This window comes from Diplotaxodon limnothrissa, linkage group LG1 (assembly GCF_057381915.1).
Source record: "Diplotaxodon limnothrissa isolate DT_005_m linkage group LG1, D_limnothrissa_male_GT1.1, whole genome shotgun sequence".
NCBI lineage: Eukaryota > Metazoa > Chordata > Actinopteri > Cichliformes > Cichlidae > Diplotaxodon > Diplotaxodon limnothrissa.
Genome location: NC_140596.1, coordinates 18,619,298 through 18,642,724, shown reverse-complemented (window position 1 = coordinate 18,642,724; position 23,427 = coordinate 18,619,298). Strand labels below are relative to the sequence as shown.

Here is a 23,427-nt window from a genome sequence, read left to right as displayed (position 1 = left end):
TAAACAAGTTAGTTTATCCTTTATATCTGAAAGGCCTACTAAAGATAAATGAATCCAGAAAAATGCATAAAGTTTGTGCAGTAAACAGGCAACATGTCATATTGGTGAAAAAAAATGATATCCTCACTATGCCACCCTCAAGTTTTTTAAAAAAAAAGTTTTGTCCTCTACAACACAATAATTTGTGTCCAGTTGAAGCAAAGAAGACCAAAACAGAAGGATACTTAGAGAGTACTCTTACATCATAACTACAGTACCCAAACTTCATAACTGCTTATTAGAAAAACAATTAATATGACGACATGTACACATGCCCGAGTACTTAAATGCCAAAGGAGCAATATCAAATATCAATTCACTATAATGTTTATTAAACTACTCTGAAATATTCTAGCATTTTAGAACAGCTGGCATGCTGTGCACACCTCCCTTTATAGCAAGAGATCAATGCAAATTGTTTGAGGGGACACCTGGTCACAAGGTGCTGGTCTGATGGAAATATTCAATTCAGTTTCAATTGAAATTTATTTTTAAAGCACCAAATCAGAAAAACAGTTGCCTCAGGGCATTTTACATTGTAAGCTAAAGACCATACAGCAAAACAGAAAAAACATGGAAAACACCAACAATCGTATGAACCCCTTTGAGCAAATATGAAACAAACTTCCAGTACCCTCATATTTATCCAAATCAGCACCAAATTGAATTGGCTCTTTTTTTGCTGGTGCTCAAGCTCTACATAAAAATTCCCTTAATTCTTAAGGTCGTTTTTGCTTGTTTGTTTGTATATGATTATATTTGTTTTTATTAAGTGTGTTTAATAGTTATAGTCTCTTTCATATTTTCCTTGTTGAGTTGTTTTTGTTTTTCTGTCTTTTCTAATTTCTGTCAGGCTCTCAAGATGACACAGAAGTTTCTGGTTAGTTAAGAAATATTTTTTTCTTTCGTCACAGCTGGGCAGTCCAAGTGAACAAGACTATCCCTGACAGAAAAAGATAGGGCTCTGGAGGATGATGAATGGGGTTGTTTGAGAATGCGACTCAGTTCAGCCACACTCTCCGCTCTCTCACGGTAGGAGGCAGGGAAGGAGGCAGTAATGCAAAGTTAACTGAGTTTCAGGTTCTCACTATCTCTGAACATAATTGAATCCTCCTACTAATTACTCATCAGAGAATGCCCAATATAGGTTGGCTCATCCTCTGAGGAACCTACTGTGCTCTTTGTCAAGCCAATTTTTCTTTGTTCACTACATCACAAGTCTGGAAACAGCATACAGTTTTGTGTGTGGTCTCTGTCCGAGAGATGCTCCAGGGAGAAACGGCCTCATCCAAAACTGAGATCAAACTGCACAGAGGACACTGTTATCTCACATTCAAGCTCCTCACAATAAAGACAAAGTCCAAATTCATGTTTTACAACCTCACAACACTGGGCTATATTTTCAGGAAAAGATTACAATCCAAGGTTGTCGATTTTTGTATACCATCTTTTACACTTTAACATCTTAAAGTATAACTCATAATAATTTATAGGTATTCTGGAAGCATTGGTCAGTGTTTGGTCATAAATAAAATGTTTGTACTGCACAAAAGAATATGTTTAGCCCGATCGCTCAAGGTTAGCATTAAAGCTAATTGAATAGTGCCAGTATAAAGCTGTCTTGAAATGCATAGCCATTATCATCAGCCAAATTACACGGCTGCCACAGTTATTAAATGCTTAAAAAAACTGCCCCACCTGAGGACTGTCACAGTGATGGAGCCCTTTTGATTCATTCACCACAGATCACATACAGGTGCATGCACGCACACAAAACAGAAATGAATGCATGCGCATCCACACTCAAACAGAAACACAATAGCAGACACACTGGCTCAGACATGAACTATAACTTGCTGTCCAATTGAGTTTGCAGGTCCAGTAGCAAAACATAATGAGGTTTTCACACTGAGACACTCAAGCTGGAGAGAGTGGCAAGGGGAAGGTGGGGGATTCAGTGGGTGTGACATGGAGAAGGAGGGGGTAAGGAAAGAGAAAAGGCACTCAATGATAATGTATGAGCTGTCTGCAGTGCTCCATGGTGGAGGAAAGAGTGCAGTGGTGCATTTAAAAAGAAGATTATCGTGTCAAGATACAGTAATACCTCGCTGAACACTGATTTTCATTGGGCATTGGTCGCTGCTGTCTGTCTGGGTGTGAACACAAAAAGAGGCTAATCAGGAGAGGAGAGTGTGTGTAGGACATGCTGCCGAGTCATCCCATAACAGAACAAAGTAAATTAAAATGAGAACATTTTAATTCATCCTGTATTTATTACAGATGGACCAGCTCATATAATCCTCTTTTACAGGCACGTTCAGTCAAATAGAGGTACTTCTATAATCTTTCTAATCTAAAGTTTCAGGACATCATAAAAATAATGTGGTCCATAGTAAGTACTTAAACTTTGTAAATATGAATATAAATGACAAGAGTGATTATTTAACAAAAATTAAGCCAAAGCGCAGAAGCAGTGTGAAAAAGTAAATAATTGGATAATTCAGTTGCTTGAAGAATCTCACAATAATTTAAAGTAATTTGAAGCATTCGTTTTCTATATGACTTTATTAATCTCTCACATTGTTGTAGAGGAAAGGTGGACCACTATTCTTTACAACGTTGCTTTAATTCATTTGGGCATTTGTTTATGCACAGCTGTCTTAAGGTTCACTTGGGTTAAGTTCTGGACTTTGAGCCATGTGGAACACCTCGACTCTTTTCTTTTTCGATTTCTATATTAGATCTGTTGCTGTGTTTGGGACCACTGTCTTGTTGCATCACACAATTTGTGTCAAGCTTCAGCTTTTGGACAGATGGCCTCACATTTGATATACAGAGGCGTTCATGGTCGACTCTAGGACTGCAAGATATCTAGATCCCAATATGGTCTTATGGCCTAAATCAGCGGTCCCCAACCTTTTTTGCGCCACGGACCGGTTTATGCCCGACAATATTTTCACGGACCGGCCTTTAAATACAACAAAATAAAACTAGTACCGATACCGAAAAAAAGAAGATTTATTCATAACACACGTGAAAAGACCCAGGAAAACAGAGTTAACGATAAAAACGATAACAAAATAACGCTGAAAACCGATAAAAACCTTGAAAAACATACATTTCACACCTGAGCCTCAACTCTCGCGGCCCGGTACCAAACAACTCACGGACCGGTACCGGTCCGAGGCCCGGGGGTTGGGGACCACTGGCCTAAATCATCAACCCTCTACCTCCGTACTTGACAGCTGGTACAAGGTTTTTGTGCTGATACGATATGTCTGATTTTCAATAAACTTGGTGCTGTCCAGCCAAACATTTCCATTTGGTTCTTGTCCTGTCTAAACAGGACAGGGTGGTTTGCTCAGATGCACTTTTTCAAACTTGAGCTCTGCTGCCATTATTTTGTTTTTTACAGAGAAGAGACTTTTTTTCCTGGCAATCCTTCCAAGCGAGACATAGTTGTTCAACCTTTCCAGTGTCATGAACTTTAATATTTAACATGCTAACTGAGGCCTGTGGCTCTTGTATTGTTTTGCAGTTTCTCTGAGTGTTGCACAGTCTGACCTTGCCATTTGTTGCTACTTCCTCTAGGAAAATTGGAAACTCTTGCTTTCCACTTGTCAGTCCACATGTTGGTTCTTTGTAAATGTCCATGTACCTTCCAGTACTGATAGGCAATTGTTGATTCTTTACATTTACCACTGATGTTCTCCTTGACTCTATGCTAACACACATGTGATTCCTCCAAGCCAGCAAACGTCTGCTGTTACAGAGATGCTCACACTTGGTTATGATGAATTAATTAAATGCATTCGATTATCAGCACCTAGCTGCTTCTACGCCTCTTAATTCGTATGGAAGCTAAACTTACTTAGTTTTCACAGGACTGCTTCTGCATTCTGACTTAATTCTTGTTGCATAAATAAACTGATTTGGTGTAAGATGCTATGTTTTTTTATCCAACTGAGGTAAGACTTGCAAAGGACCAGATTATTATTATTGTTCCCATTTTTTAAACAGTGCAAAGTATTTGCTAGTATTGTTGCATGTATATGTTTTCTGAAACAGCTAACAAAGTAGGTTCTATGTATTTTTCTATCCAATAGAAAAAAATGAAGAAAAGGAATGAAGCTTTAGCTGAAATAAATGAAGACCTGTTTCATTTGAAAGCAAGCAGGTGATTGCCAGCTTTAGACTTTGAGACCTTAAGAGGGAGATGGAGAATGCACTATGCGTTCACTTATGCTCTTTTGTTATCCACATCAGCTGTAACGTACTGATATTGAAAGGTTCAATTCTGTTCTTTTAATTGCTTCATAACTGTGCTGGAGTACATGGTATGACTTGTTGATATCCAGGTGTCAGTACAAAAAATAACTCTTTTCATATATTCTTAGGATCTGCGTTTGAATGCAGAGAATTGAAAGAAAACTGAGACTCCAGCTGTAAATTCATGTTTTAAACACAAAAGAGTTTTGTGTTTTATGTATGTGTCACAGTTTGTGCAAAAGACTCGATGGCAGGACGCAGTGCAATGGTGTTAATGAACACTTTCAGACAGTGACTAAGTACTGACAATAGTTCAAGCAATGAGTTTCAGGGTTTTTTTTGTTTTGTTTTTTGCTGAGTTAAGTCCAATTACAACCAGGCGATTTGGCAGGTAAGAGTGTTTTGTTCACACAGGTTGCCAGTTCAGGATAGTAGTAACTGTCTTTACAAGGAAGGCTTTAGATTAATCTTCTTTGGCATTCAGAGGCATGGATGTAGGACTTTGCAGTTTCTCCACAAGGGTGTGTACAGACAAGTATTCTCAAAATCCACAAATTTGCACTCAGGTAAGTATGCTTTAGTGGACAATAGTTGAACAGGTAGGTTTCTCCAAAAGGCGGATACACCAGCAAAAGATCTGTGATGGCTAAATCAGGTAAGTATGGATTAACAGGTAACCAGGAAACAGAGCATCAAAACTAGGCAGTCTAAGATACACAACCAATCATCTATATCAGATGTGTGAGTATCTACTTCAGATGTAGACGAGAAAGCAGGTCTAAGACCAAGAGGGCAGAGGGACCATGACAGTATGAATGTGAATAAGGATTTAAGAATCTTGAGTCTATTACAAATTTTTCAAGATGCATCACTAACCAACAAAAATACAGTATTTTTAGAAGTTTTCATGTAGGAAAAGTTTATTTTATTTTATTTCTTGACCTCAGTCACTACTTCATGCTAAACCTCAGCATGGGTGCCTGCCTCCTCATGAGAGTTTATCAAGAGTATATAGCCCACAGCATATGCTTTGCTATGTGGTCAATTTTTCAGATGGCTAAGCACAGCTTGAGTATGTCAGCTAAAACAAATTTCTTTCTGCAGGCCTATAGCTGAGTTTCGACTTAACTGTGTAGGTGTATCACCGTAACACTATTATTCACACACTACTTTTTTTAAATTACCACTACACAAATAAAGTTCAACTTCCACCATAAGTACCTTCAACCTGAAAAAAAAACCCAGCAGTATCCCATCCCTAACAGGCTTCCTGTATATCATCTCTACCTCTTTTTCCGTATTGTAATTGCGCTGGATTTTGAGTAGTGGTCAGTATTCTGAACTGTACTTGTGATATTGACTCTCACACAAAAGAAAGAGCTGCGAAATGCTAACTAAACCAGGCACATGTAAAAATAAATAAATGCATTTTATAATTATGACAAATCCATGGAGTAGCTCGCTTGGCAGGGCTGAATCACAGTACTGTGTAGTACTTTTTTCTGTATATTTTGGCTGATTTTGTTCTGTTCAACACAACCCCACACTACTTCAAAAATGATGAAATCCTGGCTTTCAGACCAGGTATGCTTTTACTGCATTAGCAGGGTGTTCGGGATCACTGTCATGCTGAAAAAGGAAGGTGTTTCAAGTCAGATGCTTTCCAGATGATGTTACATGATGGATCCAAATTCACCATCATGGTACTACGATCATAATTCCATCAGTTTTGACAAGATCCCAAACACCACTAACTGAACTGGAGACCTAAACCATAACAGAACCTCCACTGTGTTTTACAGACATCTGCTGACACCCACGGTTCCAGCTTTCTCCTGACCTCTTACATATGTATATATGTCAGGATTTGAACCAACACTCATAATCAGTGCCAACAGGTTTTATGGAATGATGATTGTTCCCTTCCTTAAGAATGGCATTGTTAAGGAAGGGAAACGGCATTGACAGCCATCCTTCCACTAAAACCATTTCTGATGAGGCTTCAGTGAACAGTAGCCAGATCAGCTGAAGGGCCAGATTCATCTCAGGTCCAGTGTCAGGTTTTTGCTGGATTTTTTTCCTATTTTTCAGGGACATGATTTTCTCATACTGTTCACCTGTTGTAAATCCCTTTTCTTAGGTTTGCTACTTCTTCTTTTCCACTTTCCATTTTCCTAAACCTTTCAGGTTTTCAAATAAAAGCTCTTTTAGAATCACCCTGTTATGTGTTTTTGTACTGGGCAGCTAATAAAAAAGTGTCTAAAGATACAAGATACACTGTGCTGTTCTACCTTACTGAGTGATAAGTTATAGGGTTTCAGCTCCTTGTCACTTAACAACACAGTTATCCAAGAGTTAACAGTTTAATAAAGCAATTTTGTCTGGGTTAAGTGTAGTGTGAAAAGAGCTAATAATCATTTTAGAGTTGCCTAAGATTAAAGTTTGGCTTGCAGCCAGTCTCACTCTGTGTTGGTAGTTAAAGGAGCTAATTAAACAAACCCCACATGAAAGCCCCCTCCTCGGGAGCTAGAAAGATTAAACGCCCTCAGGTGTATTCGCTCTCTAACTACCGCGCAACAAAAGTGAAACAGCGATTAGACAGCATGCACAGTTTTCACCACGCAAAACAGGATTCTGCTGGGTGTGTTTTGCGATACAGTATTAATTATAATCAAGATCCCAGAGATGGAAATAATGCTGAGAAATGGGACATTACTAGGATTGCAATGAAATCTTCGGTTACTTTCTCAGCTGTTTTACATGTAACTTGCCTCCAGTGCAGTATAGGTTTTGTGTAGAGATAAAGTCACTACTTATATGATCGTTTCCTGTTTTATTTTCTGTTTACTCACATAATGTGTGTGTACTATAAACTGTATATAAAAGATGGGCATGACTGCAGTGATTAAATTTTATTGGTTGAGGGAGCCCTGTTTTGAAGCTGTATTAGCATGTTAGCTACAGATGATTTTGTTTTTCTTTAAGACAAAGTGGCAACATTTTAATAAGAGGCTGGCATGCTAAGTTACTCTGGTTAGCAAGCTGCTCCATGGACTTCAAACATATCATATTTGCCAATCACCACACTAATAGCATACAATAAAATACTGGAATTTCACTTGCCTGGAACACTGGACCAGCTTATAATCTCGATGATATTCAAGGCTGCACTTGTCCAACCAGTCTACATGTGTTTTGTGGATTTGATTCAACATTGTTCACGAGTGAAGGGAGAACATTAGATTGACAGATGGACTGGGGCGAGATCCAAAGTGAATCATATTCTTTTTTATTATTATTTTTTACATTTATTTTCCTTTGAAGACTAGCTGGGTTCTCCCTTAGAGATAGAGTGAGGAGCTCGGTCATTTGAGAGGGACTCGGAATAGAGCCGCTGCTCCTCCACATCGAAAGTAGCCAGTTGAGGTGGTACAGGCAACTGACTAGGATGCCTCCTCCTAGGTGAGCTACTCTGGGCATGTCCTTCAGGGAGGAGGCCCTGGGACAGACCCAGGACTCCATGAAGAGATTACGGATAAGAAGGATGAGCTGGAATAGGTGGCTGTGGTGAAGGAAGTCTGGGATTCTCAACTCAGACTGCTGTCTCCTCGGCCTGAATCTGGATAAGCAGCAGAAAATTAATGGAAAATAAATGGAATTTCACTTGCCAAAACCAGGAGGCCAGACTTCTTGAGTGAGCCAGTAATAGAATTGATGGCAACACAAAGCATATTATTTGACAGATAATTGTATTAAAATGCACCAAAATTGACCTGAAAAACAGTTGAAAGCATGAAAAATCATAAAAGAGGTGAAACCTAGCAGACAACTGCATGTTAATGACACGGGAAACTATGGGAAATAGGTCACTTTTGTCCTTTGATTGTGGGAAATTTATTTCCCTATTGCATTACTTTTAGTCGTGCTAATTATATACAGTAGAGACTACAGTTCTGTATAGTGCACATGTGAAGTGAAACAAACACACACCTGTGCCTTCAGGCTTCTGCTCTTCTTTGACACATGCATTAAAGTGCAAACACAAACACACACATGCACTACATGCACTATAGCAGCTTCCTTTTCGCCTGGTTTGAATTTGTAAGCCCGAAGCTCCTGCCAAAGCTCCTGTTGCTGTGGGGAGAAGCAGCTGCGCACTCATCCTACCCTCCTTCCAGTTTTCCAGCTAATGGAACATTCCAGTGCTCCCGTACGCCCCTGCCACAATAACAAATTTGGTACATCCCATTGGTGCTTCTCTAGCTGGTTTGTCACTGACTCAGTAGTATCACAGCAGTCAGCCAAACAGTATTTTGAGCACACGCTTACCGGCGCGCGTACACGCAAACAACACCGCGCACATAGTCTGAGAGTGAGGACATAAGACGAGAGAGTTATAAAACAGAAGGAAAGAAATCCTCGGCTAGTCCTTCCACTCAACAGTCTTCTGGTTGTTCTGCATCCCTGATATGACCCTGTTCAGTCCAAGATGTGAGTATACCGAAGTGTTTCCTTGTGTATGTGTGATGATGCCTGTTTTAGTGGATGTTTGCATGCACCACGGTGTTTCTGAAAGACAGTATTTGCCATTGTTCCTCTCATTCCTTTTCTCTCCACTGCCATTTTCCCCCTTCATCCTGGAAGCTTTTCAGCTTTTGTGTGCTCATCTGTGCACTTCAGCCTGAAGCTCCGGTTTCTCTACATTTGTACCTCAGAGCTGTTTTTCTCGCTTTTCCCTGTCCGTAAACATTAGTCCAATCAGAAGGTGCTGTGGTAATATAGGAGACACTGGACTTGAGGATGTTAAACACTGTGATGCATTAAGAGGTGTTTCAGGCAAATTTACCTTTAAGCAAAAGCCAAGTGTGTTTCTCATATTGGCAAGGTCAGCACATGGTCTAGTCAGGATACAAAGGCTTTTGCTAGTGAAATGACTTATAGCTTAATTATGTTGTAATACCCATCTCTCCATATGGATTGAGATTTCTTTAGTTTTCTTCTTCATCTGCAAAGTGAACAGTGCATCCATGAACAGTTTCTAATAAGACTACATTACCATGCAGGCACAGTGCCAATATCTTCTCACAACTTCCACACTAGTTTGGAAACCTCAGTCTGTTCTCAAAGCTACTTGTCTGGTGGGGAAGCAGAGGCTTCAGACAAGGTCAGTATAGACTAAAAGACTCCACAGTGAAAGTAAAACGCATCTTAAACTGTTGAATACTTCCACAGTGCAAAAATAAAGTCAAGTCACTGTTGTCGTCTCCCTCACTATAATGCTGCAATCTGCTTCACTGTTGAGACGTGGTTTTTAGCACACTAGCATCTCTCTCAACTTACCATGTATCCATGCCAGCAAACAGTATATTTCCTGTTTTTTATTTGTTCCTTAGAGCTGTAAGTAATAATTTATGTTACACAGTTTCGTGTTTTTATCTGTGAGTGGAAACTAAGTGTTCATGGTTGCAGGAACGTGCAGAGACTCGGCATATCGACAAGACCTGCACACGCTGCACTTATACCTAGACATCGTCAACACTACCAGGATGTGAATTAATTAATAAGCTTTATGACAAGTGAGGGGGATTTATGTGATCCTACAGTCACAATGATATCATCAACTGTAAGTCTAAATCAAATTTAGGTTAATAAAATGTTAATTTCTGCTATTCTGGTTGTGCTGCTTGATAGTACTGTATACTGTGCCTTGACAAATTTGTTCTGGTCCAGAATAAGTAGTAGGCTTAAGTAAAGCCAATAACCAGTAATCAAAAGAAAAGGCACTAAGGACAGACAAAGAACAATACAAGAGCAGAAAATATCTTACTGTAGTTTAATCTTTTATCAAGGTTCTTTTGTAATTTAACCAATCTGCTAAATTGAAATCAGCTTTGCAGTCCTGGTTTAAATGATTGTTGCAAAAGCGTTCAGCCATACGCGCTCTCTTTTCTTTTACTTTTAGGATGCAGCGCTTCAGAAAAGCAAAGTGAGTGTGCGAACGGTATTACCAAATATTCCATTTGAATTAAATGCCTCTGAAAATTTCAGTGTCAGTCTGCAGCTCAAGCGTTTGCGTTCTGCTCTGAAGTTAGTTACTCGATTAAGATGTTGAATCAAATTACACTGAAAAATACATCAAACATTTAGGGATGCGGTTCAGCCCAACGCGTGATAAATTGAAGAATTGGGATGAAAATAAAAATGATGATAGAAGACGGCAGATTTAGCTTTTTTCATCTGATCACATTATCCAATCTCCCACACATCCGTGACTTCAAGTGTGTGTGTGTGTGTGTGTGTGTGTGTGTGTGTGTGTGTGTGTGTGTGCGTTCAGACTGTTTGCTAAAAAAGAATCTGTGAAAATAAAGTAAGTGCTGTGCACAGACTCCCCTTAATGCATGTGTTGCAGACTCTTAAAGCAACTTTCAGTGTTTTCCAATGAGGTGAATACACAGATTCCTATTTCCTAACTTTGATCCAGGTCCAAGGTTTCATTAGAGCAGGGTGGGTGCTGATTGACTGGGATCTTCAGGGGAAATCTAGGCTCCTTCTAGCTTTGAAAACTCAGAATAAGAAAAGCTTTTCCACATTGTGTCTATGTAATTTTGTTTCCAGGTAGTGTGATTAAGCTGGCTCTAACTTTGGCTGGGTATGAAGCGGCACTCTGGCAGTCAGCCTGACATCCGCTGATACAAAGCATAGTGATGGACTGTGGCAGAGGCTGAGGCTTTATAACCCATTACAGCTGATCGCATGTGACCTTGCTGTGTCCTCTGATGCTCTTTGAGCCAGTTTTACGAAATAACTGTCTATCAGATTATACTGCCGTTTGAGTTCTATATCTCCCTGCCAGTTTGCACCTGGAATCTCTCAGGCTGGTCATGGATTTGTAAATGAGTCCTGAATCACTACACAATCTTGTTATGGCTGAAATATTAGTATTCATTGAAAATAATCCAATTTTGCACGTATTGCAGAATTGCTGTCTGTACGGTTTCTAACCACACGGTGATGATGTAGTAATGTTTCAATTATGTGTTTATATTTAAACCATATATTTTCTTAAATCTGTCATCTAAACTAGAAGCAAAAATAGAAATAAAACTAAACTAATAGTCTACTTGTGATTGCCCTCCAATAAAATGGATGGTATAAATGGATAATAAATGACAGTAGTGAAACATAGTGGTTGTAATCTGCAACATGTTTTCATGATAAAAGCTACAATTTTGACATATGATCCACAATACTATATGTATGTCCTCAAAACTCTTTAGTCTGCATTATATTCATTTAGCAGATGATTTTATCCAAAGGCCTACAATAGTAGTGTCTTTCAAACAAGTTATTATTTTTTTATAGCTCTAATAAATGCACAATGTAGCTGCTTAAAGTGAGACTGTTTGGTATTTGCAAGGGGAAAAAATGCATATTGCATCACAACAACCATGAATCACTTTTTCCTTTGCGTTCACCGTGGTTAGAGCAGGGTGGAGTATTTTATAACACTGTGAGTTCACTTCTTTTTCATGGGCCTCTATGTTTCTGTAGCCAACTATAGGGCAGAATCTGTGTGTGGCTCACCAAAAAAAGTTGTCATTTATGTGAAGTCACTTTAATTCAAAACGCAGTTTGCCTTGTTTTTTGAAACTATACCTCTGAACAGAAAACCCCCAAAACAAAACAAAGTATAATACACATATATATACGTGCATACATGCATGGGCATAGATGTGAAGTCTGCAAAGGAGGAGCTAACTGTGGTGTATATAGGATTTTGTTTACTCTGATAGCACTCTGATTACCTCCTGAGGTTTTGCTCCTGTTGAGCGACACAACTGTGCTCAGCAGCATCCTCCCCTCTCTTCCTGTGTAATGGCTTCATCACGCAGTCAATCATACAGTCATCCTGTTGCTCAGCAAACTCATTATAAAACTCAGTTTTGTTTTCCTGGCACACAATGCTGAGCCATTATATTTAAAAGATAATGTGTAGGCCTTTTGTCCTTTTAGTGTAAGGAGATGTAGTCACTTTTTCATGAAAATACTATGTCTACTTTGGGAGGTAAAGGCGCATACGTATGTCTAAATTTCTTTTCACACTTTCAAACCCATACTTAATTAATTGTCGCTTCCAGCCATTTGACAATCATGCTGTGCGAGTGTATGTGCAGCTGGCCCAGTCACACTCCATTCACCACCCATCTGTCCATGTCAGACTGGACTTCTCTCCTCTCCCCGTCTCTTTGCTGCTTACCTCCTGCCTGTTTTTGTTTTGTCTTTTACTCACCTTTGGTAAATTGACAAGAGAGCAAGCACAGTGAGAGCAGTGAGCTGCTGGTGTGTCCTGTAATCAAGATGGTTTATGGTTAAATGGCTAGTACAAACATGTATATAAAAGTGTTTGCAGGAGAGAAAGAGTGAGATCAGAGCTCAGTTGAGCTTTTTAGAGGTTGTGCCAAGTTTCCAATGTATCCTTGCAGACAGGAAATAAAAATGGAGTGAACAGTCTAGCTCAAAGTGGCTGGAGGGAGGTGGACGTGAAAACAGATACTGGCTTCTGTCAGTCTTAGCTGGCCCTTTAGTCAGCATCATGTCAAGCTGCTGTAGATTATGTAAATGTTGCCAGAATAAAGAAGACCCAAGTGTAGGATAAACATGACCATGTGTATGCCATTTAGTCATCTGGAGGTTCCTGTGTGTGTGTGTGTGTGTTTGTACTCTCTCTTTGTTGTGTTGCAGTATGTCGCTCTTTACTGTATCAGTACAAAGTTAATTGGTTGCTCTTTCATGCAGACATGAGCATGAGTGGAGAGTTGAAGTCAAGCCGCTCTAGGGCAGCCCGTAAGAGGGCCAGCAACACCACTTATGGGTGAGTATGACACCGCCCACCTCCCCACACCCACAAAGCCCACAAAGCCCACAAAGCTCACACACCCACAAAGCCCACAAAGCACACACACACACACACACACACACACACACACACACACACACACACACACACACACACACACACACACACACACAGGAACACTCTCCTATCCCCCACACACTCAGAGATAATCATGCGCTCTATTATTTGCTGCAGCCCTTTATCTGTAACTCAATGGTTGCACCTCAGCTTTCCAATCAATGCAGCATTATTTGTTATTAGCTTCATACCAGTGTATGTAAGCTGCTATTGATTTTGGCCAGAGGTGCTGTCTCCATCAGTCAATGTTTGAATCCATCTGTTGATGTAGTGCACACATATGATTGGAGCTGATTACTGTTTATTGCTGACAGTTCAATACTGCGGTGTGCAGCTACACTAATGTAAACTCTGTGCTCAGATGGCTGGGGAAGGGAGTTGGAGGGGTAGTGGAAGAGATGACAGTGTGTGGGCTTGTTTGAATTCATTCATGGTTTCATTACTCAACTCGAACTCTCTCTTTGAACTGCAGATTTTTCTCTGGCTGCGGCTCTGTAGGCCAAAGCTCCTTTTATTAGCACAAACCACAGAGAGTACTGTCTTTTTGTTAAGTTTGAGTCGATCCTCATTTTGTAGCACTCACTGGTAATGGCTCATTGTATGTACTCTGTAAATCCATGTATGTCCTTCAAAATTAATTTAAAACAAAGGGGAACAAAATAGAAAAGTCCAAGAAATTTAGAAAAAGTCACCAAATTCCCAAATTAAATGATAGTTTCTGAAAGCATACAAAAGTGTTTTTTTAACATTTAAGAAGCTAAGATGAGAAAAACATTAATTTTTAAAATATGTTGCCGGACGTCCACTCTAGGATAAAAAAAAATACTGCAAAGTAGGTTAGGAATGCAAACAAGAATAGAAAATGAATATTAACAGATGTACTGATATTGAGGCCAACTTGTTTGTCTCGGTCTCAATCAGAAAATCTCATTAATATTCTATCTTCTGTGCAACAGGGCCTCCACATGTGTTTCCAGCTCCACAATACACACTGATGATTTTCAATTCAAGGCAGCTGTATTGATGTCCTTCTGTTGGTTTCATCATATATTAGAGTGGTGTATAGATGTAAAAATAGTGCAATATGGGTCATTATGTATTATGTAGACAGCATGTCCTTGAAAACAGTTAATCCAGCTCTCTACTTGTGCTCCCTGCTCCAATCCCTCTAACCAGCCCTGCCTAAACCTTGAACCCCCAAACATTATTCAGCCATTCCACCATGCAGTTATTCAACAGCACTGCATGCATTAATGAGATTAGTCATACAACACACATACTCACGATGACTAACACCCAGTGGAAAACACCTGAGGTAGCAACCCCAATGTAGCCTGATATAGCCTCCGTGATATTTTGCAGAAATGACATAGACTTAAAGCAGAGGACGTTGGATTTCTGTGGTCGTTTGAGGCTTATAGACACATCCAGCAGGCTAAACTAAGCACGGGACACATCCAGCCTGTTAATACATGCAAAAAACATGATTACAGTCATGCGGGTCGCTCTGTGACGCATGTGCAGTGGTGCTTTAAGCCTGATGCTAATCTTCACGTCAGCGTATTTATGGACAATGCTGTTCTAATGATAAGCAGGTATTGTTTTGATAAACAATTTAGATTACTATACTGACATATATCACTTACAGCACAGACTTGTGGATGTAATTATTTTTGCAGAGTTTTGATCATCACTCAAACTAGTGTGGAACTCAAACTATTTTGAGTCTGTTCACATTTAAGGGTACATGAATGCATGATAGTGTACTAACTAACTGTCACAAAACATGAGGATGAAAAACTGCCTTTTTCTCACCCTTAGTGGTCATGTGGTCATTTTTCTAGCCACATAGCACAAACCACCAAACAATTTTCACCCAGCGTGAAGAAGATTAATTGCGTGTAGTGGCTCAGTCACACTAAAGGAAAAATAGGACAGCAGTGTCCTTGCGAGTAGGAAAAATCAGTGGCTGCCCATTACTGCATTTATTTATTTATTTTTCTATTTGTATTTGGCAACTAGTTACAAGTAGTTTTGGTGAGCAACTGGTTTCTTGATGGTTAAATGTCCAACATCCTGAGCGTCTGAGTGACCAGAATGTAAGGAAGTTGCCCTGCAACTCAAACCAAACATCACACGTGTTGTGTCATCTTGGTTTTATTAAACACAACTGTTCTCTTCCCTGGAAATGAATTTAGCATTATGGTCAGACACGCATCAAATTGCTGATGTTCACAAAATGCACTGCATGAGTGCAGCCTGCTAACAGAAGTACCTGAGTTGAGACACGCTGGGATAGTCAGAGGATTACATTATTACAGTTCATCCTGAAAGGGACACAATTTAATAAAACTGACAAATCACAAACTCGTAGTGACACTAGAGGAAGATTCAACAAAGTTTATGCAATGAGGATTTGTGTATATGGACAATTTTCTCCATACATTTTAAAAGGTAATCCATCAACAGTTATCAAGACAAACCAAAATTACCAACCGTTAGACTGATGGCAAAATCAAATGCATGACAGTAAGTTACAAAATAAAAAGGAATAAAATGCTTTCTTTTGGCCTTACTGGAAGGCAGTGTTTACAATTCCTCTGCATAACATATATATTTTGATTTCTAAAGAAAATGTGAGCAGTACAGCTACAGTTACACATGAAAATGTTGTGAGGCAGCTACCAAAAAATCTCTCTGTCCAGGCTCCAGTAATCTTGCTTTGTGCTGCTAGCAGCAGCGTGCCCTGACTACTCCCTCCCACTATTCTCACAGCGCTGGCCAACAAACGTTCGCCTGTGGCCTAGATTACTTTGCAAACAAACTTTCTAAGTCATGTCTAAGATGCTAAAGCAGTGTAATCTACTCATCCAAAACCATGTAGCCTACCACTCTTTCTAAACTGTTATTATGGCTTGAAAGCTGGATTATGAAGCTCACAATAAAAATTTTAAACTCTATTGATAGTAAAACCCAATAAAGGTTTTCATTTGATGTCTTAATGCACTGCAAGTCATTTCTTGCCTCATGATATCAAGCACGTTTGTTTTTTTTCTTCTGTCTCTTCCTGCTGCCATTCTCTCATGCACTATATCTACCCCCAGGCTATTTCCTCTACAGCGACCCTGGCAACATATGGGTGTTGTCATCATTTATCGTTCATGCTTTCTGACTGTCACAGGTCCTCTCTATTAGTGAGCCACAGCTGTGGAAGCAGTGATGGGGTGTAGCGAGTGGCAAATGTTCCACAACCCAGATGCTGTTGATGCTGCAGCCGTGGCCCTTGTGTGCTCCAGTGCATTACTACAAAGCTCACTGCACTGTACTGTGTGGCCCATATAGGAAGGCTCAGGTGCCATATGAGGGGTCTCAGAGGAGCGTGTGTGCTTGAATGTGTGTGTGCGGTCAATGTATAGTTAACCCATGGCTTGGGATAGAAGACTGGGTTGGGTGATGGAGGGAGGCTTGCTGTTTAGTCTTTTTTGGCCTTTGTCTCTCAAAGCACTTGCTGTTATAATTAAGATGGAACAATAACACACAGGCATAGTCATGTTAACTAATATTTTCTTCTCCCCTTGTTATGTGTGATAAGACTTTTGTGGCTGTAGTTGTAATTTTTTTTCTCTCCGAAGTATGTCCAGTCTATCTTAAGGTTACTACAGTATTCATTTTACTAGCTGCTCCATTGGTTTTCTCAGTGGTAAGGGGAAGGAGAGAGGCACAGAGGAGGGGGATAGGAGGGTAGCCTTGAAACCGAGTGGCAATGTGCTGAGCATCTGGTCGCTGGTATTTTCGTCTGATTTCTTCTTTAATTATGAGAGGGGCTACTCATAGAGGAGTCGGTGTTAGGATGGAAACAGTGCGAGCCATCTGTTAGATCAGCTCAAAGACGCTGAAGGGGGCAGAAGGGGCAAATATGAACTCTGAAGTGGCCAGAAACAGTAGATGATGAAGTCCTACGTTATACACAGTGAACCAGAACTTAAAAGCTAATTTGACAGCACGGCGATGGATAAGAGAGTGACAGGAAATATTTTAGGTCATATTATTAACTTCATTTAATGTTGCTCTTTTTTTTATTGGTTATGGTAACACTATAAAATCACCAGCCACATCATTAGGTACACTTTTGCCTTCAGAGATCCCTAATTTATCAATACATAAATTCAAGGTTTTTTTTTCATATTGACATGATAGCGTCACACAGTTGCTGCAGATATGTCGACATCAACGGACATCAGTGATGTAAATCTCCCAGTCCACCACATGCCAGAGGTGCTCTGTTGGATTGAGGTGACTGTAGGCTATGAGTACAGTGAACTCATTGTGATGTTCAAGAAACCAGTTTGAGATGACCTGTGCTTTGTGACATGGTGTGCTACCGTGCTGGAAGCAGCCATTAGAAGATGGTACATTTAAACAATATTCATTTGGTATTAAGGAGCCCAAAGTTTTCTTCTTCTTCCTTTGGCTGGTCCCTTTAAACAGGTTTTATGCTTTCCACATCCACAAGTCCACTATGGACCGCTAGGTACCTGTGACTCAATTTTGGGTCCCTGTCCGTGTACGCAACAGAGTATAATAGCTTTAGTGGTCACGTAAGTAGATCATCTGCCTCCATCTCACTTTAACCCTAGCATCCTCTTCTGTCACACCAACCCTCTGGATGTCCTCCTTTACTACATCCATGAATCTTCTCTGTGGACCCTTTTTTTCCTGTTGCCTGGCAGCTCCATATTCAAAATCCTTTCACTGTTTCTCTTTTGCACATGTAAAAACCATCTCAGCCTTTCTTATTCTGTCTACAAATTAAAGGGCCCAAACTGTGTCATAAAATAATATATGTTCTCTTTAGAGAAGACTGTGTAGGAAAATCCCAGTAGATCAGCAATTTCTGAAATGCTCAGACCAGCCGTTTTTTGTGTCAACAACTGCCATTTTCAAAGTCACCTAAATCACCTTTAATCCCCATTATGATGCTCAATTTGAACTTCAGCACGCTGTCTTGACCATGTTTACATGCCTAAATGCATTGAGTTGCTGCTATGTAATTGGCTGATTAGATTTTTGAGTTAAGAAGCTGTTGAACAGATGTATCAAAGTGGCTCTTGAGTGTACTCTCCAAGCTTGGCACTGTGAATGGGAATGTGTTGTCACACATGGGGAGAGCTGGCGAGTAACCAAGTACAAATACTTTGTAACTATACACGATTTTCAGGTATCTTTACTTGAGTACTTATTTTTCTTTTTACTGTTACGTCCTACATTTTAACACAAATATCTATATTTCCTACCACTTACATTTTCAAAACAGACGTGTTACCTTTGGTTTAAGACATTTGAGGGGAGTTATTATTTCAAGTCTCTGCACCCTTTAACAGTAACACATGAAAAGCAATCCTAATGGTTATCAATTACAAAGAGATATAAGTTGTATCTGATATAGCACCTCATTTGTTAAACCAGATTTTGGATCTGTATTTGATGTAAAGTTGTGTTGTGAAACATCCTGGAAAACAAACTAAGTTATACTAACTGTGTGGTATTTAAAGGTTGCAGTTTAATGTTCTGTGATGGCTGTAAAGCAAAGAACAGTGTGTGACTGGTGCACAGCAGCTTTGGTGTTCATGGTCAGAGTTAGGCTAGATTAAGTGTTGCAGAGATGAATTTGAATTTAAGCTGATGATGCTTAGATTCATTCACTGAACGAAGTATAAAGACAGTGTAAACATTGTACTGTCAGTGTAGAGGATGGAAATCAGCAAAGACCATTCATGAAACATCTGCTGACATCTTGTTGAATTCAGTTGTGTAGATCCACAAAGAGTAAACAGTAAACCTCAGGTCAGCTGATCACAGCCTGTACATCTAAAATCGAATGGATCTTACAATAGAAGTTATTCTGGGATGTGATTCTTTTCCCTACGTGGAACCACTGCAGTCGATCTTAAGGTTCCTCCACCCACTGAATCCCCCTTTAACCCTGACTGTGCTCATTTCACAGGCAACAGAAAATATATATATTTTTAATTCTCCTTTTCTTCTAGCCTCATGTTCTACATAACTGATTCAAGCCGGGTACATTCATTAGAATTTAAATTTGGACTAAAATAAAGTTTGTCTTCTCATGTGCTTTTAGAATTTTGTGAAATTATTATAGTACGAGGTTCAGATGGCATCGCACAAAAATAGCTTGTAAAAGTGTCCTCAAAAGAGCTTTCTTACTTTGAGTACATTTCAGAGCCTTTTAAATAAGTTGTACTCGATTTGAAGTAAATATAAGTACTTCTAATTGAGTATTTTTTAACAGAAGTATTTGTACTTCTACTTAAATACTGAATGTCTGTACTTTTGTCACCTCTGATGATGGGGAAAGAAGAACGAGCAGACAGGTTTAAACCAAGTTATTTTAAAGAAAACAAACAAAGATGAATATTAAATTCCAAACATTCGGTAGGATATATACACTACACAGCCACATCCTATTACAGCTTTCAATTAAACATACTTGTCTTGACTGTGCATGGCGTGCACTATTAGTTTTACAGCATGAAAGACCAATAAAAACTCTTAAAAAAGACAGATGACATAAAGCTTAAGCTGTCATTCAAGACGGCAGTGTTGGGAATAACCCATAAACCTACATTTGAATCTTAAAAAACAATATCCTCCTCCTCCTCATTTGTTTCCATGCAGCACTTGTTTTGACAGTTTGTATATGAGGGTCTCGCCTTAGGCTCGGTTGGCTGACATCTGTAAATCCACCAGCAGTGGAAAAACAAAGGGCAAACTGAGGCACTGTCAATGTTCGCCGATTTTAAGAATGACCTCTTTCTGCTGGATACAGTTCTGTGTCTCTCAATTGTCACAACGCAGCTGACTACCAGCTGTTATGATCCCTACCCAGAGCCAAATGTGCGCACAACACATTGTAATCAATTTTTAAAATGACATTTGTAAACATTATTTATAGAGAGAGGAGTGCAGTTTGCACAGAATGAGAAACTAAAAAAAGGCCTCACATTTATTAGAAATGCAAAAAACAGACTTCTGTCACTTCTAACATATAAAGAGAAATAAATATGTAAAATAGATGCAAAACCTGATTACACCGCCTCCTGTGTTCTTCCCAGCGTGGGCTTTGGGTTTAGAATTGACATGATATCATTGTTCCTGATCTATGCCCAAGACTAGTGTGAGCTCATATCTGAGATTGTGTGACTTATGCATGGTAGGAGTAAAATAACATTTATTTCCTTTCATAAACTCGAAGTAGTTGCCCTGTCCTTGCTAACTTTGCAAAAAGTAACTGAGCAAGGGATATGACATTGGATGTTTTTCATCTGCATTCAAAAAGTATCTAACAAATAAAACAGCTCACCTATTGCTTTGGTGTCCATTTGTTTAAAAAGTACTTTGCTGTGTATTCCAGTTTACAGTGATGGATTTCTCGCTATTTAATTTATCCTTACAAATAGGACAAATATTCTGCTTATGTCTGCACCTTGGAAAAATTAAGTTAAATCAAGTGTGGAGGAAGTTCTTTGTCTGTGTGACTAATGCATCCGTGTTTTCTTTGTGAGCAGCGTTGTTGTTGTTCTGCCAGACGATGAGGCCAGTCGAGTGCGAGGCTCGCTGAGTGTGTCTCCATGTTTTGATATCACGGCTCATTCCCAGATCGAGAAGATTTGAGTATTAATTGTGTCAAATCCTGAACACTGCATTATTTAAAGTGTTGAAGACTTGTGTGCAACTCATTTACGCTCGTGTGAAAAAGTGGAAATCTGTTATATTGAAAACATTACACAAAATGCTGACAGAAATGAACCCAGATTAGTCACTTTAGACGTTAGTAGATTTTGAACAAAGCACTTGTTGCATTTTTTCATAACCTCTGACATGTGTCCAGCAGCGACTAACCAGGACAAGTAAAAGTAGCGCGAACTTCTCTGTGAAGCTTTTTATTCTCATCACAACCACGTTTCTTTTAGTGTGTACGACAAAGTGACAAGGGAGGAGAGTCTGACTGTCTGAGAGAGTGAGTGAGAGACCATGGTGGCAGCCTTGACTTGTGCCTCGGCCAAAAACAGCCCACTAACTATTCATCAAAGCCTACTGTTCCCTCCCCTTTCCACGTGAACATCAATTTTACAACATAACTGTCATTTTCATTTTTGTGTCCAGCTTTTCTCTCTGTCCTTTGTCAGCTTGCTCTCCGCATGAATGCACCTGTGTGATGTGCCGTTTTCAGTGCATTCCTGAGAGATGACTAGGGCTGGACTGTGGGTAAAGGTCAGTGCAGTCAGAGGTGGATGTACTGTTGGGGAAAAGGTCGCTTTCCATGGAGACAGAAGGAAAGTGCATCTGCTGGTTTCAGGGCCACTGACAAAGCCTTTGAGAGAGTAGAGAACAACAGAGATGATAGAAGATAGGGTTCGAGCGGTTCGAAGGAAGGAGCAAGGGAGCGGCAGGCTGGCTGCAGACACAATGTTCTTTGGAAATAAGGTCATGAGCCAGCAATGGTGACACCGGTGGCTCAGGGCATAATGGCACGAAGGGCCATATTCACCAGGAAGAAAAATCTATCTCTTTCTGTGTGTGTGTTTCTGTTGGTTTATATCCATATACTGTGTGGCTGTGAGCATTACCAGGCCAGATGAGTTATCTTTCCTGTCCTACAGGCTTATCACTCTACCGTGGCTGGCCCCTTTGCTAATGAAGTCATCTCTATCCCCACAGCATTCTCCACACTGGGAGGAGAATGTAAGGCAAGCAGGTGGAAAAAAGGAGGCATGAATAAAGATTGATGCAGAAACTTGAAAGACAGGCAGGGTGTAATACCGTAACAAGACAAGTGTGAAACAATTGGCAGACGGGTACGTAAGAGAGAAAAATGCAGAGAGAGGAAGAAATAACAGCATTCAGGGAGAGCGAGGGGTGAAGAAAGCAAAGGAGAGAAAGCAAGTGAGCACTGCACCGCGTGTCATTGGCCCCCTGGCATGAACAATCCATCTCAAATTGATCTTCCAGTTCGGCCCAGCAGGGCATTCTGAATCAATCTCAAATTGATCTCTGTGCCAGAGGTCGGGAAAACTAGCAGTGGAGCTTATCAGAAATATAGTGGTGCTGGGAGGATCTGACAGGGAAACTTATCACGCTGCACAACAGGAAATGGGCTCTGAGCCCCCGGGGCAGCGAGAGGACGAGTCGGCTCCCTATACACACGCAAACCACAAGCACAATCACGCACAGATTCAATGTCTCTGCATGTACCCAACACACCCATACACTGACACATGCTCCCCAATGTTCAGCACAGTACAGAAAGGGTATACTGTGCATTCACACGGGCTTATATACCATCACACTCACACAAGCTCTCACACACGTGCGATCCAGGTGTCAGCACACACACCTACAGGCTGCCTCACAAAATACAAAGTTTGTCAGCGCACACTGCGTCAATATATTTTAACCTAGACATGTGAGATTTGAGACCTGGAGCTCTTAATGACTTATAACACATTTAATGTGTCCTCAGCAAGGCTGTGTGAATGGCCCGAGGAAGGACGATCAATACTGGATTGCATTTAGACGGTCAGTCAGCTTAGGGGAGCAAGCTGCCTCTCCAGGCTTGGTAAAAAAGTAAAACGATATAAACAATTGTTCAAAGGTGACTTTCGTCAATATCACTGGGAACACTTAGAAAATCCAGTCCAGGAGCACAGGAGCATGTCCAGCTTCTTAAGAGCACAGAATAATGTTTTTATACTCAACTGCGCGTGTCCAGTGACCAATATCCACATGTCAACATCAATATTAAAACCATTTGCCTAGTGTTTTGTAGGTCCCGCTCATTAACCCTCATGTGGGCTTCTGCACATCCTACAGATATTCCTTCATTTCGGGCCTTGGGTCAGTGCTTGGGCTCTTGGTAGTATCGACCCATTCCTGAGCAGTTTCATGTGGTGGGGCAGGGTGTGGGAGGCTGCTGCTGTCAGAGTGTGGTGTACCGACTGGGTGGGGATCCTTTATCTATAAAGATTGCTAGTTAGGTGGTACATGCCAGGCTACCATCGACATAAACACCAGAATCCAAGATTACCAAGCAGAATATTACGTTGTAATGACAACATAAGTGTCAG

The 23,427-nt window shown here is 40.2% G+C and overlaps 1 protein-coding gene across 1 annotated transcript in view; it reads left to right on the top strand.

Moving 5' to 3' along the window:
- The first annotated feature begins 8,777 nt into the window (after window positions 1-8,777).
- Window positions 8,778-23,427, top strand: part of LOC146639650 (heterogeneous nuclear ribonucleoprotein C-like 1) — a 38,656-nt gene continuing 24,006 nt past the window's right edge. Inside the window, exons 1-3 of the mRNA XM_085354342.1 lie at window positions 8,778-8,799; window positions 9,372-9,476; window positions 13,105-13,180. Of these exons, the coding sequence (XP_085210468.1) occupies window positions 8,778-8,799; window positions 9,372-9,476; window positions 13,105-13,180 (203 nt within the window). The remainder of the gene's footprint in view (window positions 8,800-9,371; window positions 9,477-13,104; window positions 13,181-23,427) is intronic.